At 56.2% G+C, this 12,893-nt stretch overlaps 2 protein-coding genes across 19 annotated transcripts; both read right to left on the bottom strand.

The window, feature by feature from the left end:
- Positions 1-4,958: 4,958 nt before the first annotated feature.
- On the bottom strand, positions 4,959-8,564 carry Josd2 (Josephin domain containing 2). Of its 17 annotated transcripts, none has more exons than XM_038313987.2 (6): positions 8,240-8,564; positions 8,048-8,155; positions 7,504-7,666; positions 6,050-6,175; positions 5,288-5,482; positions 4,959-5,182 (listed from the first exon to the last, which is right to left on the bottom strand). In XM_038313987.2, the coding sequence occupies exons 1-6, from the start codon at positions 8,307-8,309 to the stop codon at positions 5,083-5,085; spliced, it is 762 nt and encodes a 253-aa protein (XP_038169915.1). In that variant the 5' UTR covers positions 8,310-8,564; the 3' UTR covers positions 4,959-5,082. The 17 variants fall into 17 exon arrangements, with proteins under 17 accessions (XP_038169915.1, XP_038169916.1, XP_038169923.1 ...); XM_038313988.2 differs by having other exon boundaries at positions 7,504-7,663; XM_038313995.2 differs by having other exon boundaries at positions 8,048-8,112.
- Positions 8,565-8,700: 136 nt separating this feature from the next.
- Positions 8,701-10,965, bottom strand: Aspdh (aspartate dehydrogenase domain containing). 2 transcript variants are annotated; one of them, XM_038313986.2, is made up of 7 exons: positions 10,819-10,965; positions 10,132-10,276; positions 9,884-9,968; positions 9,631-9,780; positions 9,337-9,557; positions 9,106-9,260; positions 8,701-8,811 (listed from the first exon to the last, which is right to left on the bottom strand). In XM_038313986.2, exons 1-7 carry the CDS (start codon positions 10,868-10,870, stop codon positions 8,768-8,770), a joined length of 852 nt encoding a protein of 283 aa, XP_038169914.1. In that variant the 5' UTR covers positions 10,871-10,965; the 3' UTR covers positions 8,701-8,767. The 2 variants fall into 2 exon arrangements, with proteins under 2 accessions (XP_038169914.1, XP_038169913.1); XM_038313985.1 differs by having other exon boundaries at positions 8,701-9,260.
- Between the last annotated feature and the right edge of the window lie 1,928 nt (positions 10,966-12,893).

Raw genomic sequence — 12,893 nt, 5'->3', positions numbered from 1 at the left:
AAACGAAGAAATGATGGAGGAAGAGGAGACTATGGAAGAGGGAGTAAGGGAAGAGGGGTGGGAGATTGGGAAGCAGAGGATTAAGAGATGTAATAGGAGGAGAGAGATGGAGGATGAGGAGAAAGCAGAAGGGAGTAGGTGAAGAGGAGGAGGTGGTGAAGGAGAAGTAGGAGATGGCTAAGAAAATATGTAGGAGAAAAGGAAAAATGAGGAGTAGCCGTCAAAGAGGAGGGTGAAGTGAAGAAGCAGAAGGGAGGAGGAAGAGGATAAAGGGAGGAGGTGGAGAAGGAGCAGGAGATAGGAGGAGGAAGAGGATCAGAAGAGATACAGGAGGAAGACTAGGAAGAAGAGGATATGGAAGATTGGGATGAGTAGAAGAAGGAAATGGAGAAGAAATCAGGGAAGATGAAGGAGGAGATAGAGGAAGAGACAGAGAAGAAGTGGAGAAGGGGGAAGTGAAAGATGGAGTAGCAGGAAGAGGAGGGGGAAGACAGAGGGATGAGGAACATCAGAAGACTGGAAGAGGAGGAGATGGAGCAGGAAGAGGAGTAGGAGGAAAAGTGGATGAAGGAGTAGGTGCTGGAGGCGGAGGAAGAAGAGATAAGGAGGAAGAGGAGTAGAAGGGAAGAATAGAGGAAGGGGCATGAGAAAATGGAGGGAGAGAGAGATGAGATGGAGGAGATGCGGGAAGAGAAGATGTAGGAGAAAAAGGAGAAGCAGAAGAATATGGAGAAAGACAGGATGGGAAAGGAGGAAATGGAGGAGAAAGGCCACAGGGGATATGGAAGAGGAGGAGGAAGGAAAGAAGAAGGAGGTACAGGTGGAGAAGGAAATGGAGAGGAAGAAGAAAGAGCTGGAGACGGAGAAGAGAGAGGAAAAAGTTGGAGGAGGAAAAGAAGGAGAAAGAGAAGGAAGGCATGGAGGAAAGGGAGGAGAGAAGGAAACAGAAGGCCTGGGAGGAGGCTTCAGTGCCTGAGTTGGGTGAGACAGGAGAACCCAAGCATCAGGTACTGCATTGTGTGTGCAGCCAGACCATGTGAGCAGAGACAGGAAGAGGTCAAAGGAAGATGGCATGTGACCATGACAGAGACAGAATGAGAATCACATTGGGTGGGGACCCAGGCCAGCTGTAGGGGGGCGCACCCTCTTTCCAGTAGCCTTAGTTTCCTCATTTGTTCTGAACGTGAGTTCTGGTCCCTGCCTTAGCACCCAAAGCATGCCTGCCCCTTCTACCCTAGTTGTACTCTCAAGGGGCACCCCAGCCCTCTGCCTGGAGTGCTTGCAGCTTTCTCTGCAGAGGAGGAGAGAGAGAGCTTGTCACACGTGCTCAATTAGTGCCCTTCGTTTTCCCGGAATAGGGAAGCCAGCAGGCAGCAAATGACAGACAGGAAGAAGGGAAAAAGAAGGAAGTGTTTATTAAAAGCTTAGCTTACTGCTGGTGCCCAGTAAATGTCTGCATTCCCCAGGCAGAGAGAAGCAGGAAGCAGAGACTGGCAGACACCGTGGTCAGTGGGGAGTGAAGGACAGGAGAGAAGGATATAGTAGTACTCGATAAATGTATTCTTTGTCTTGGAAGACAGTACAGAAAACAGAGAAAAGGAGGAGGGGGAGGGAAGAGTGCAGAGATAAGAGAGGGCTAGTGACAGTAGGGGTTCAAAGTGTGTTCATTCCTTCTCCCAGGAACACAGAAAGGGAGGAGGCCAATAAGAGACAACAATGGGTGGGGTGCAGGAGGGAAGGAGACCAGAGTCTGGGGCCTCATACACAGCAGGTGCTCACAAGATTCCTAGTGAGGAGGGGCCAGGCAAACTGGAAGGTGAGAAAGGAAACAGTGGAGGGGACAGTAGAGGGTAGGAAGGGTGAACAAACACCAGGGTGACAGAAGGACTCTGGGGCTCAGGCAGAGACAGGAGGCTGGAGATAGCAGATGCCCCACAAGCTTGGTCCTCTGGGCCACTCCCCCGCCTAAGGCGGAGCTGAAAGCTGCTGACTTCTCTGAAGGAGCTGGAGGCAGGAACCCCCAGCTGTCAGGACAGGAGACAAGGGTGCATTGTCCTGGCGCTGGCACAGCCTGGTCTGAGGGGGAGGGGAGACCGGTCTGCTGGGTGTGGGGTACTGCCTGGCCTCTGCGTCCCATGACCCACTGTCCCCCATCTGTGCTGACCGTCCTCCCTGCCTCTCTGGTCTTGAGTCCCTGCTTTCCACCCTTCTCTCCTGTTGTGTGGGGCAGGAGGGATGACCCTACTGCTGGTACTGAGACCCTCACCCAGGATCTGGGCTGGGTGTGGGTGAGGGCAGAGGGGGAAGGACAGACGGATGCAGAGAAGGGGGAGCCAGGACAGAGCCAGCTTTATTCAGGAGAGAACACAGGGCTTCGGCCCCAGCGGAGAGGGAGGAAGAGACCTGAAAATAGAAGATGGGAAGGAAGAGCTGGGGAACAAGTAGGCAGAGACAGAGATGGAGAATTAGAGAGCGGCAGAGATGGAGAGATGGAGAGAGACAGAGAGATGGAGAGATGGAGAGAGGCAGAGACGGAGAGATGGAGAGAGACGGAGAGATGGAGAGAGAGACGGAGAGATAGAGAGAGGCAGAGAAAGGGAAAGATGAGAGACAAAGGCAGTTATGGAAAGATATACAGAGAGAAGGGAATCAGATCAAGAGAGAAACACATACTGAGGTAATGTGAGAGATGGGGATATTGGGCTGAGAGGCAGAGATGAAAGGAGAGAAAATCAGAGAGACAGATGGAGAAACACAGGCAGAAGGAGAACACAGGGAAAGTCAAATACAGAAATGGAGGCAGGGAAAAACAGAGACAGAGACAGATGAAATGTTGGGGGGCAGAGATAAAGAAACAGGCTGAGAGAGGCACAGGAGAGGATGGAAGCTGTGGAAGGTAGGAGCCGAGTCAGGAGAGGCAAGTGGACAGGTGGAGAGACACCGGGTGCCTTGTGGGCCACCACAGCAGCAGGACCCTCTCACCTGGCCTTGTTGTCTGCGCCCCCAGCCTCAGCCCAAGCCCTGCAATTTAAGGGGCACCATAGGGGCGGGTCCTGTCCCTATCCACACCTTATCTGGCCAGACCCTGGCCTTGCAGCTAAATTGAGCCTCAGCTGTCAGCACAGCCAGGAGCAGCTGGTAAGGCAACTGTAGCACCAACCAACCCTCCCCTTCTACAGCCTGTGCCTCAGGCCCTGGAGGCAGCATGGGGCCCTGTCCATGAGTATCAGGGAACCACCAGCTTCAGAACAGGCCTGCTGAGGCATGTTAGGGCCAAGGGTGCTCTCCTCAGAAGTGGGGTGTCAGTGGGGCACCAAGTCAGCACTAAGGGCAAACAGGATGCACTGTATCGGCGTGCAGGCCTGCACCCTTCCCTCCACAGGCTCCTCATTTCATACCTTATTTGGTCATAGCTGAGGGGGCACCTGGGATGTCACAGCCTGCACCACTCAGGCCGAGAATAGAAACACCCAGGGAGTCCTGGCAGCTGTCCCCTACCCGGGACTAGACAGGCGACAGGTGGGGCGGGGGTGGGGGTGGACAGGAAAGAGGGAGATAGAGGCAGAGAGAAGGTTAAGAGGCCCAGAGATCCAGAGAGACTTCAGAGCCATGGAAAGAGATGGGGAAGTGTGGTGTGCTGGCACACATTTATGATTCCAGCACTTGGTGGCTGAGGCAGGAGGATCGTGGCAAGTGTCTCAAAAATGGGGAAAGGGTGCGCGCAGACACAACACGGGGGTGGTGGTGGAAGTGCTAACTTGGACACATGGAGAAGGACAGAGAGGAGACCGAGGGAGGGGCTAGGAGGCTGGAGAAGACAGAGGCCAGGGGGCAGCAAGGGTGCTGGGCTCCAGGGTGGGGTACTCCAGCAACCCAGTATGTGTCTTCCACATGCTGCCTTGGTTTTTACTTTACAACTTTACCTTTGACCTCAGAAATCTTGGGGACCAGATAGCAGCAGCTTGAGCCTCTGCCTTTTACTAGCATGGTGCCAGGATGTGGCCTTCATCCCCAGATGAATTCATTACCAGGGTAGATCCTGCCCAAGATGGGCTATCATACCCCAATGTGGGCCCTTCCTCACCCGTAATCAATATCCTAGGTCCCTGTGGCCCAGGCCCGTCCCATCAGTGGAGGACAATCTCCTCTTTTGTTTCCTACATGCCCCAGGGCTCAGGGCCAGGTCCTGGCCCTCTCCTCCCCCCCCTATGCTATCACCTCCACTGCTTTTTCAGGGTGCTCCTATCTGGGCCCTCCTGCTGGCTCCAGTCCTCTTCCCCTCTGTCCCAGATAGGCCTGTCTGTCAACACCTCCCCAAATAACTGGTGACGACAGCAGGAGCAGCACTCTGGGTACATCTGGGGCCCTCCAAGTATCGCAGCCTCTTGAGAAGGTCAGCTTGGGTGACTGTGATGGAGACACCCCTCTTCTGCTTCAGTCTGTCCCTCACCTCCTTCAGGGCTGAGCCAGCCAGACCTTTTCAGGCAGTCCAGCACACTCTGGGAAAATAGCAGCTGCCGTGACAATTTCCTGAGGTTGCAGTGAGGAGCCCCCTTCCCCAAGCCCTAGTCACAGCTTCCCACAGCTCATGCTGGCTCTCTCTGGTGGGGGTGTGTGTGTCAGAAATCCTAAAAGGGCTCCACTGGGCTGGCCTCCTGCTTTTTAGGATCATGTGACTTCACTCAGTCACCCTTCAAGTCCAGTTGTTCCGGACGGAGGCTGGTTACAACCAGTCCTATCTACCGCCCAGCCCCCCCCCCCCCCCAACACACACACACCTGGGAAGTCAGGTCCAGGGTCATCTTTGGGAATGACTTCCTCACCGATGTTCTAAACCTTAAAGAGGAGTGATCCCTGCTCCATCTTATGTCCCCCTACTAATTTTGGGAGGTGACATGTCTCTGGTTTCTGTCTCCCTCTGGGCACCGTGATGAGCGCAGTCCCCTGGAACGCAAGCATTGATAGCAAAAGAGCAGATTTATTGAGGCAGCAGCGATTGGGGGGGAGGACTGGGGACTTTGGGGCCGAGTGCAGGCCCCTCCTAGGCACTGGACACTCAGGACTGTAGTAGCAGGCACCGGGTCAGCTTGTGTTCAGCCAGCAGCCGGCCTCCTCCACCTCCTTGGTCACCACCAGTAGCACCTCGCACAGGCCCTGGGCCAGGGCAGCTGCCAGGAAGGCCCTGAAGGGAGACAGGGGAGACAGATCTGGACAGTGCAGGCAGGCCCATCTCCTTGCAGGGGAGTTCCAGCACTGGTCTCAATCTGCCACTTCCTTCACCGCTCACCTGACACCGTCCTCGTCTCCCAGGACTTCAGGTGCCCGAAGCTTTGAGTCCAGGTTATAGTAGACGCCATTCACCTGGCGCAGTGCCACCCAGTGCCGGCGGCGCAGGGGCAGGGACAGCAGCCCCAGTGACACAGGAGAGGGCAGGTTCAGGATCAGGCCCAGCACCTTGGGGAGGGCCAGCTGGCACAGTGGTCTGGGGAGGGGAGGGCACAGCATGGAGCCCCAGAGGCCCTTGGATCCTGCTTCCTCTCCCAGAATGGCCACCCTCCCATCCACTCACCTGTTACTTCCTACCTGCCGAGCCCAGCCTTGGCCTTGTTTAGGCAGGGTCTCGGCATCCTAGGTGTGCCCACTACAGCAGTTCATGGGGTGCTGGGGATGGAACCCCAGCCTCATACATGCTGGGTAAGCTTCTGTCAATGGAGTCCCAGCCCCTCAACTTTTTGTTGTTTGCCCTTTTGAGTCAGGGTCTCCATGCGTAGCCCAGGCTGGCTTCCATTTGGTTTGCCTTGGGTAAACAGGCTGGTCTCACGACTCTTGACCTAATTTTCATCTTTCCCCACCTCAGCCACGAGCCCCTCATGTGGACCTCACAGCACCATTTTGACTGGCACCAAGTTTATCGGTTTAGCCCATCATTCAGTTAGTCCCATCTGCACAGCCACCAGTTTTCCCCGGAAAGAGCCTCCCCCATCTACTTTCAAGCACCCTCTGCTTCATCCCCCACACGCAGGGCAGTGCAGCCCAGTCTAGGCCCTACCTCCTCCTGTCCCACCACACAGCGGCCAGGCCCAGGCCCTGCAGGGCAGCCATGATCACGTTGACATCATAGTTGCCGGTGCCCAGGAGGCTGCGATGGGGGTTCAGCCGGGAGTCTGGGGCTAGCCTGGGGGTAAGGGGGAGCAGAGCCAAAGCTGGAAATTCTGGAAAGGCCTCCACTGTCCCACACAGCAGAAACCCAGAACCTGAGCGTTGACTCTTCTCTCCCGTCAAGCCCTGCACAGCTTATGGGGCCCTAAGTCCTGTTTTCCCTCTCATCCCCAAACCTGTACTCTCAGCCTGGACAGACTTTTCTCTTTTTTCACTCAGAAGCCTTCCCAGTGTCGTGTCTCCCCCAGCCCACCTCCAGGAGCCTTGGGCTGCCTTGCCCCTCTCCTCCTCCCACCTCTCACGACTCCCAAGGGCCCTGGACAAAGTCCCTGCCCTTCCATCCACCCTTCTCTTCATGGCCTCGTTCCAGACTGGCTTCAGATGTCCTTTCTTCTGGGAGAGGAGTCATCAGAGCCCCCGAATGACAATGCTGTTCCTGTCACCAGATCTGAACAGTGCGCCTCTTTCATTTGGTAATTCCCTGCTCTACTCTGTTCACAGCTCTCCCTGGTGCCAGCCTCCTCCAGTGGCAAGTGGGCCTTGCCTGGCCAGCTACCTATCCCCAGCTGTCCCTTGTGCCCAAGCCTCCCCTCTAGCTCTCTCCAGATGTGGCCCTGTTGTTCTGGAGAGCAGTGACACGGAAGGCCCGTAACCCCAGCCCCTCTCTTCATCACATCTGCCTCAGCTCTAGCTGTTCAGCAGGCCCTCGGCATGAAAGAGCTGGCTGCAGGGGAGATGAGGATCTTACAGAGTAATCTACAGATGAATGTCATCGTCTAACATAAATCTACAGTTTGAGGATGCTGGGTGAGCAGCAGTGAGAAGACAGAAGGGCTGCCTCTGCATGTGGGCATGCGTGGCAGGCTGGGGTATCTGTGTGTCTGCAGAAGGACCGTGAGGTGTATAGGTGGGAAGAGGAAGAGAGTTTCTTAAAGTGATGGTAGAAATTCTGAGGGGCACCCAGGTGACCAAGAAAGAGAATATCTTGTGGTAACGGGGAGCAGCCTGTGTAAAAGTTCAGAGACACCACAGCGGGGCCATTTGGGGCCAAAGAGAGCCATGAAGGGTGAAGCTGCAGAGAGGCAGGCAAGGGTTAGAGCACCCAAAGCCTTGGGGTTCAGGCTGAAGGGCCTGGGCTATTCTCTAGGAGTCAGGAACCCACAGAGGGACAGAAGCAGAGGAGGGGCTGTGTATAGGATGGACAGGAGGAGAAACACAGACAGCTGGGGGTAGGCTGTGAGAAGCGGCAGGTGGAGGAGCAGGCAACAGCTCCGGGATCTGGGCCCTGGCCCTGCTAGTGCCTCCCAAGCAGGCACTTCCAGGGCCAGGGCCGGTGGCTGTCACCTCTTGCAGATCTCGTCTGCAGCCTCCTGGCTAAAGAGCCGCTGTTGGAGGACGTTGTTGAGAGCGTGGACGGCGCACAGCTCCAGTCGCTGCCGTTCGTGGTACACTGAGGGTGGGCTTGGCCGCGCTTCCGGGGCCTGAGACATACCCTCCTCGGCTCCTGCTGGGGTGGAACAAGGAGACGGGTGTTAGGGACCCAGGATCTGGATCATCCAGGTGTCCAGACTCCTGTGTCAGTGTCAACGGCCACTGAGATGGGCACTGAGGCCAGCGTGGGAGCACACGAGGTCCCTGACCCTGCTACTTAACATGTCTCCAGAACTAGAAACATCTTCATGCCCCAGTCCTAGGGGAAAAGAATCTTTTCTGCTCACTTGGTAATAGAGACCCATCCCCACTACATGTCTCTAAGCAAAAAGGTACGGATCACCGTAACCTAGCAACGGAGTATCGCCCCTTCTATCCCTAGGAAACAATACTTTTGGTTCCCAAGCAACAGAGGACACCCCACCCCCTTGGTAACCCGGTCCATTTTTCTGATCACCTAGTAATGGAGGACTCCTCCTTTCTCGTCTCTGGGTAACAGGGTCTCTTCTGGTCGCCTGGCAACTGAAGACTTCTCTCGTCAATAACCAGTGCTCTCTCCTGTCACCTGGCAACAAGGCCCTCTCCCAGTCACTAAGCAACAGGAGCCCCCTCTTCCTGTCACCTGGCAATCAGGCATGTTCCCACCCACCTCCGTACGGGACTCTCCGGGCCCTCACCCCGTCAGCCTCTCTGCTCCCCAGGACCGACCGTTTTCGCATTCCCTGGGCAGCCGTCGGGTGGTACCACGCTGACTGGGCAGGCGGGACGGACTACAGCTCCCGGCGACCTGTGCGCTCCGGACTGCGATTCCCAAAGGCCTCCACGGTGCGCCTAAATCGGACGCACAGACCGGAAGTCCACCGGGGACGCGCTGCAGCGCGGAACTACAATTCCCGTCGGTGGACGCAGCCAGTTCTCGTGTACCCCCCAGGGCCACTGCTGCCTAGAGGTTTCTGGGAAATGTAGTAACTATGGCTCTCGCGATAGCTTCCAGGAAGTTGGTTTGTGTGTGTTTGCTCATGAACTCGCAGCTATTGCGTCACACAAGATGTGTTGAGGCGTGATGTAATTTAGGGGAAAGGAACCAAAGAGGCCAGAGAGAATAGCAGGCAGAATTCTGATGTTTACTGAGAATAGTGGTCGAGGTGACAGCAAGGGCAGTGGGGGAGAAGACTTGTCAGCAGAGGTGGATCCCAGGTCTGGAGGGGAGCTGGCAGCAGCCTGTGGGGAGAATGAAAGACTAGAATGACGACACAGACATGCAGGCGGTCATGGCGACCGTGGGCTTTGGAAATCGTAGTGTGGTATAACCCAAAGAGGATACTCAGACAGAGGTGTCGGGTGTGAGTGGAAAGACAAGAGTCTCTGAGACTCAGAGAGAAGTTGAGCTGGGGAGAGGCCCAGAAAGCCTTCGAGTGGAAACAAAGGGTGGGGCAGAAAACTGGGGTGGAACACCAACGTGTTAGTTTTGCAGAATACAAAAACCAAGGGACCCCTGGAGGGGCCTGACCGCACCCAGGAAGCTCTGCCAGAAGGCTGTGACAGTAGCAGAGCCGGTGACAGCGCCAGGCTGGGCTGGGTTCTCCCTGTGGGTGTGCACGGTGAAACTGCGGCCTGTGGGGCCTGGGGGGCCGTTCAGCTCCACGTCCACCACGTGCATGTCTGTGAGGCTGCAGCCGGCAGAGAAGGAAGGGCAATTAGTCCATCTGGCCTGACACAGCTGGGCCACCTACTTCCTTTGCTCACCTAAGGTCAGCCACAAGCACCCCAATGACACCGTCGAAGCCTAGACTGGGGGCAGCCAGGGCAGCGGCTGCCATGGTGTTAGAGTTTCGGGGGGCCAAGGGGCAGAGCCCACGCACAGGACCCTCGTAGAGCACTGTGCGGGGCCCACTGCTGTGTGCTGCAGCCAGGGATCCCTCCAGCCGGAAGCCGTCAGGATGCGTGGCCATGGTGACTCGAAGGCTCTGGAAGCAATGGTAGGGTCAGGAGTCTGAGACTCTTACATGTTCCCTCGGTTGCAGCCAAGATGGTTCTCACCTGGAGGCCTCCGGCTTCATCCAATCTCCTAATGTCTTCAGACCCCCACAGGGCTCCTCGGGCCACAAACACAGTGTGACCCCAGTGGTTTGAAGCCTCCGTGAGCCGCTGCTTTGTGGTCTGGTCAGCCAGAGCTGAGGGAGACCCCACCTTGGATGGTAGAGAGGGGAGGCCAAGACATAGATCACTGCGGTAGGGCAGGATACAGCCGACACAGAGAAGGACTTGCTGAGTGAGGGGTGAGGAGGCTCACCAGGAGGTTAGCGTGGCGCAGGATCTGTACCCCTGATTCGTGGATTATATTTGGATGAGCCACTTCTACCACAAGGTCAGGGTGCCTGGAAGAGGAGACATGGAGGGCCTTGGAGAAGAATCAGGTCTCCTCAGGGTTTGGAGGAAAATGGGATGGTGGGTGTGTTGGAGTTTATGTGCTCTGAGCCGCAGAGAGGGGAGGCAGATAGAAACTTCGGGAAGGCTCCTACTGTGCTGCGGGCCACTGACCTTTCCTCAAGAGCAGTAAGGTCTTGGAGCTGCAGGGCAGGGGGCACGCTCCCTGCCATTCGTCCAGGGTCACGGTTCCATACAAAAACAAGTTCTAGGCCCAGTTCTGATCCCTGAGCCAGAAGGCGGGACACAAGGGATTGTCCTGCAGAGAAGGGGAGGGCTAGAGATCCAAGGAAAGTAGAGACTCCTCCCCCACTCAGGGAGTTGGAGAGAGGGATGGGGAGAGAGAAGGGAAGACAGATATGGGGTGGGGAGACAGAATTCCAGAGAGAGAAAGAGAGCCTGAGAGAGCTACCCCAGAGACCCAGAGAGAGAAAGAACCAAAGAAAGGGAAGGGGGACAGAGACCTAGAGAGACACACAGAGACAAAAACAGAGACCCAGAAAGGGACATAGAGATGAGACCAAGAAAAGAGATAGGAGAGAAAGATACCTCAGAGACCCAGAGAGAAAACAGCGACCTAGAGAGAGGCAGATACTCCAACACACACACACACACACACACACACACACATGCACGCACGCACGGGATAGACAGTAGACAGAACTGGAGAGAGGAACACCCAGTGAGCGGGCAGAAGGCAGGCTTGGCTGGCAGACTGGGGTGAAAGAAGTAGGAACAGAGATGTTTCTGGATTTTAGGGATGGGACCATAAAAGGAGACCCCAGGCTAGTTCTGACTCACCTAGGCGGCCATAACCTACTACCCCTACCCTCTGAGGGCCTCCAGGGACCATTCTGGTGGCTCTGGCCTTGAGCACGGTGATGGTGACAGTGATGTCCTGACGTGGGAGATCTTCAGTGCTAGGCTGCCTCTACCAGGCAGAGGCAGTGAATGATCTTTGGAGTTTGACACTTGACCCTTTCCACTGGAGCCAGAGGGAGGGAGCAGGATGGTGGGGGTGGGGTGCTTCTCTGTGAGCCTTCTGCTCTCCTGTGCTGGCTGGCATGGTGGCTTGGGAGCTAGGCCTGTGTGGCCCCGTGTGCCCACTCCCCACTCCATTGCCTCCTGTGCAGCCCACACTCTTCATCCCTTTTCAGTCCCCCCTCCTTAGGCTGGCCAGCAGGTTGTCATGGAAACTGCATTTTGCTTGGGATAGGGGAAGAACTGGGGACCAGAACCACCAGGCCCCTTGCAGATCTCTCGATCTCTTTTTTGTCCTAAGGCCCAACTGGAAAAGTCTGGCAGGAGTGTCCTGTGATCCTCCGTGCCCTCAGGCCTGGTCAGAGTCCCTGCCCCCACCCCAGTGTCTGATTGCCCTTGAGCTCACCTTAACTGTGCCGTTCACTACTCATCCCCTCCCCCCCCCCACCAGGCCACAGTCTCCTGCCTCTTTGTGTTCCTGGTCCTCTGCCCCCTTCCCTCCCTGTGTCCCATCCATGAAGAAGGGGCCTGCATAGCTGGGGGAGTTCCTAAGTGCTCCCAGGATGAGTCCAGCCACTGCCTGGCAGGCCTGGCATGGGACATAGCAGGCTGCAGCAGGCCAGCTCCCAGCCCCCATAGCCACCTGGTACAGCCGCAGTGTTGTCATGGCAACCAGGATCCTAGCCGAGATGGCTGCGGAGAAGGCAGGAAAAATGGAGAGAGAACCCAAAGTGCATGCGCAACAGTCCTGTCCCGGCCTTCATCAGCACAGAGCTGGACAGGGAGATAGGGCCAGACGCCTGACAGTTGTCAGATAAAGAAGCCACTTAGTGCTGGTGTGCGGTAGCGGACAAGATGCAGTGGGGGTAGAAACATTGGGAAGAGGTGGGGACGGGGAGAAGGGGGCAGGAACACAGGGTGAAAGGAGTTTGGGGGCTCCTGCTCTCCCATCTCTGGTGAAGGTGTGCACCCTAGGGCCTTCAGTGCCCACAGGCCAGGTGTTCATGTGCTGTATGGCTGGCTCTGGCTACCTCTCTGCCTTCCTCGGCCTCCTACTGGGCAGCCCTAGCTCTCTGGAGGCTGAACCTTGGACAGGTGGGCCACTCTGAGGTGCCACTGATATCCCATTCCAGCAGCACCCAGACCTGGCCTAGCTGCATATTTTTCTCCTTGGTGATTGCAGACCCTGCAGGGGACTGCCCTCCATGCACCCTAGTCTGCTTACAATGTGTTTACATGTGGCCCAGGCCTGCTTATTCTGTGTGTGCTCCCCTTGTACAAACTGTCTGCTGACTAGCCAGGGATATGTGTGAAATGGAGGAGCCTCTCCTATGGGGACAGAACCACTTGTTCAAGAGTGTCACCCAGAAAGTTCTGTGGTGGCCCTGACTTTCAGATCATCAGTTGTGGCCTTCCTGAACAGCTGTGTCTACAGATGGTCCCTTAGGGGAGGCTCTGCTGTTGTGCAAGCCCATAAACCGTGATGTATTCCCGCTCTGGGGAGTCACACATGGATGGCCCCAGTAACTGGGAGAGGCTGGGACAGAGCCCAACCCTGCCAGCAGTGTGACCTTGGCCTTGTAGTCCTCAGAACCCCAATATCCCACAGTTCCGTTGTCCCAGGCATCATAGGTCCTTCTGGGTTGTTCTCTCTCTCTCTCTCTCTCTCTCTCTCTCTCTCTCTCTCTCTCTCTCTCTCTCTCTCTCTCTCTCTCTCTCTCTCTGTGTGTGTGTGTGTGTGTGTTTGGGTGGTGGTGGTGGTGGTGGTGGCGGCAGGCACCAGAGTGAGAACGGAAAGACAGCCAGAGATGGAGACAGAGACACATAGGAGAAGGGCGGAGGCCAAGTCCCCAGCACATTCCTGGAAGGGCAGCCAGGAAGATGGAACAGCGCTG

This window comes from Arvicola amphibius, chromosome 12 (assembly GCF_903992535.2).
Source record: "Arvicola amphibius chromosome 12, mArvAmp1.2, whole genome shotgun sequence".
NCBI lineage: Eukaryota > Metazoa > Chordata > Mammalia > Rodentia > Cricetidae > Arvicola > Arvicola amphibius.
Note: the sequence above shows the minus strand (reverse complement) of the source record. Positions and strands in the feature narration are given on the sequence as shown.

What these genes read in the sequence shown, in the direction of transcription:
- Josd2 (XM_038313987.2), bottom strand. Translation starts at nt 8,309, where the DNA reads ATGCGAAAACGGTCGGTCCTGGGGAGCAGAGAGGCTGACGGGGTGAGG. An exon ending in GCAGACGAGATCTGCAAGAG is followed by an intron (nt 6,176 to 7,503) that starts GTGACAGCCACC and finishes CCTTACCCCCAG; the next exon opens with GCTAGCCCCAGACTCCCGGC. An exon ending in GGAGACGAGGACGGTGTCAG is followed by an intron (nt 5,183 to 5,287) that starts GTGAGCGGTGAA and finishes GTCTCCCTTCAG; the next exon opens with GGCCTTCCTGGCAGCTGCCC.
- Aspdh (XM_038313985.1), bottom strand. Translation starts at nt 10,870, where the DNA reads ATGGTCCCTGGAGGCCCTCAGAGGGTAGGGGTAGTAGGTTATGGCCGC. An exon ending in AGTAGGTTATGGCCGCCTAG is followed by an intron (nt 10,277 to 10,818) that starts GTGAGTCAGAAC and finishes CCTTCTCTGCAG; the next exon opens with GACAATCCCTTGTGTCCCGC. An exon ending in CTTACTGCTCTTGAGGAAAG is followed by an intron (nt 9,969 to 10,131) that starts GTCAGTGGCCCG and finishes CTCCTCTTCCAG; the next exon opens with GCACCCTGACCTTGTGGTAG.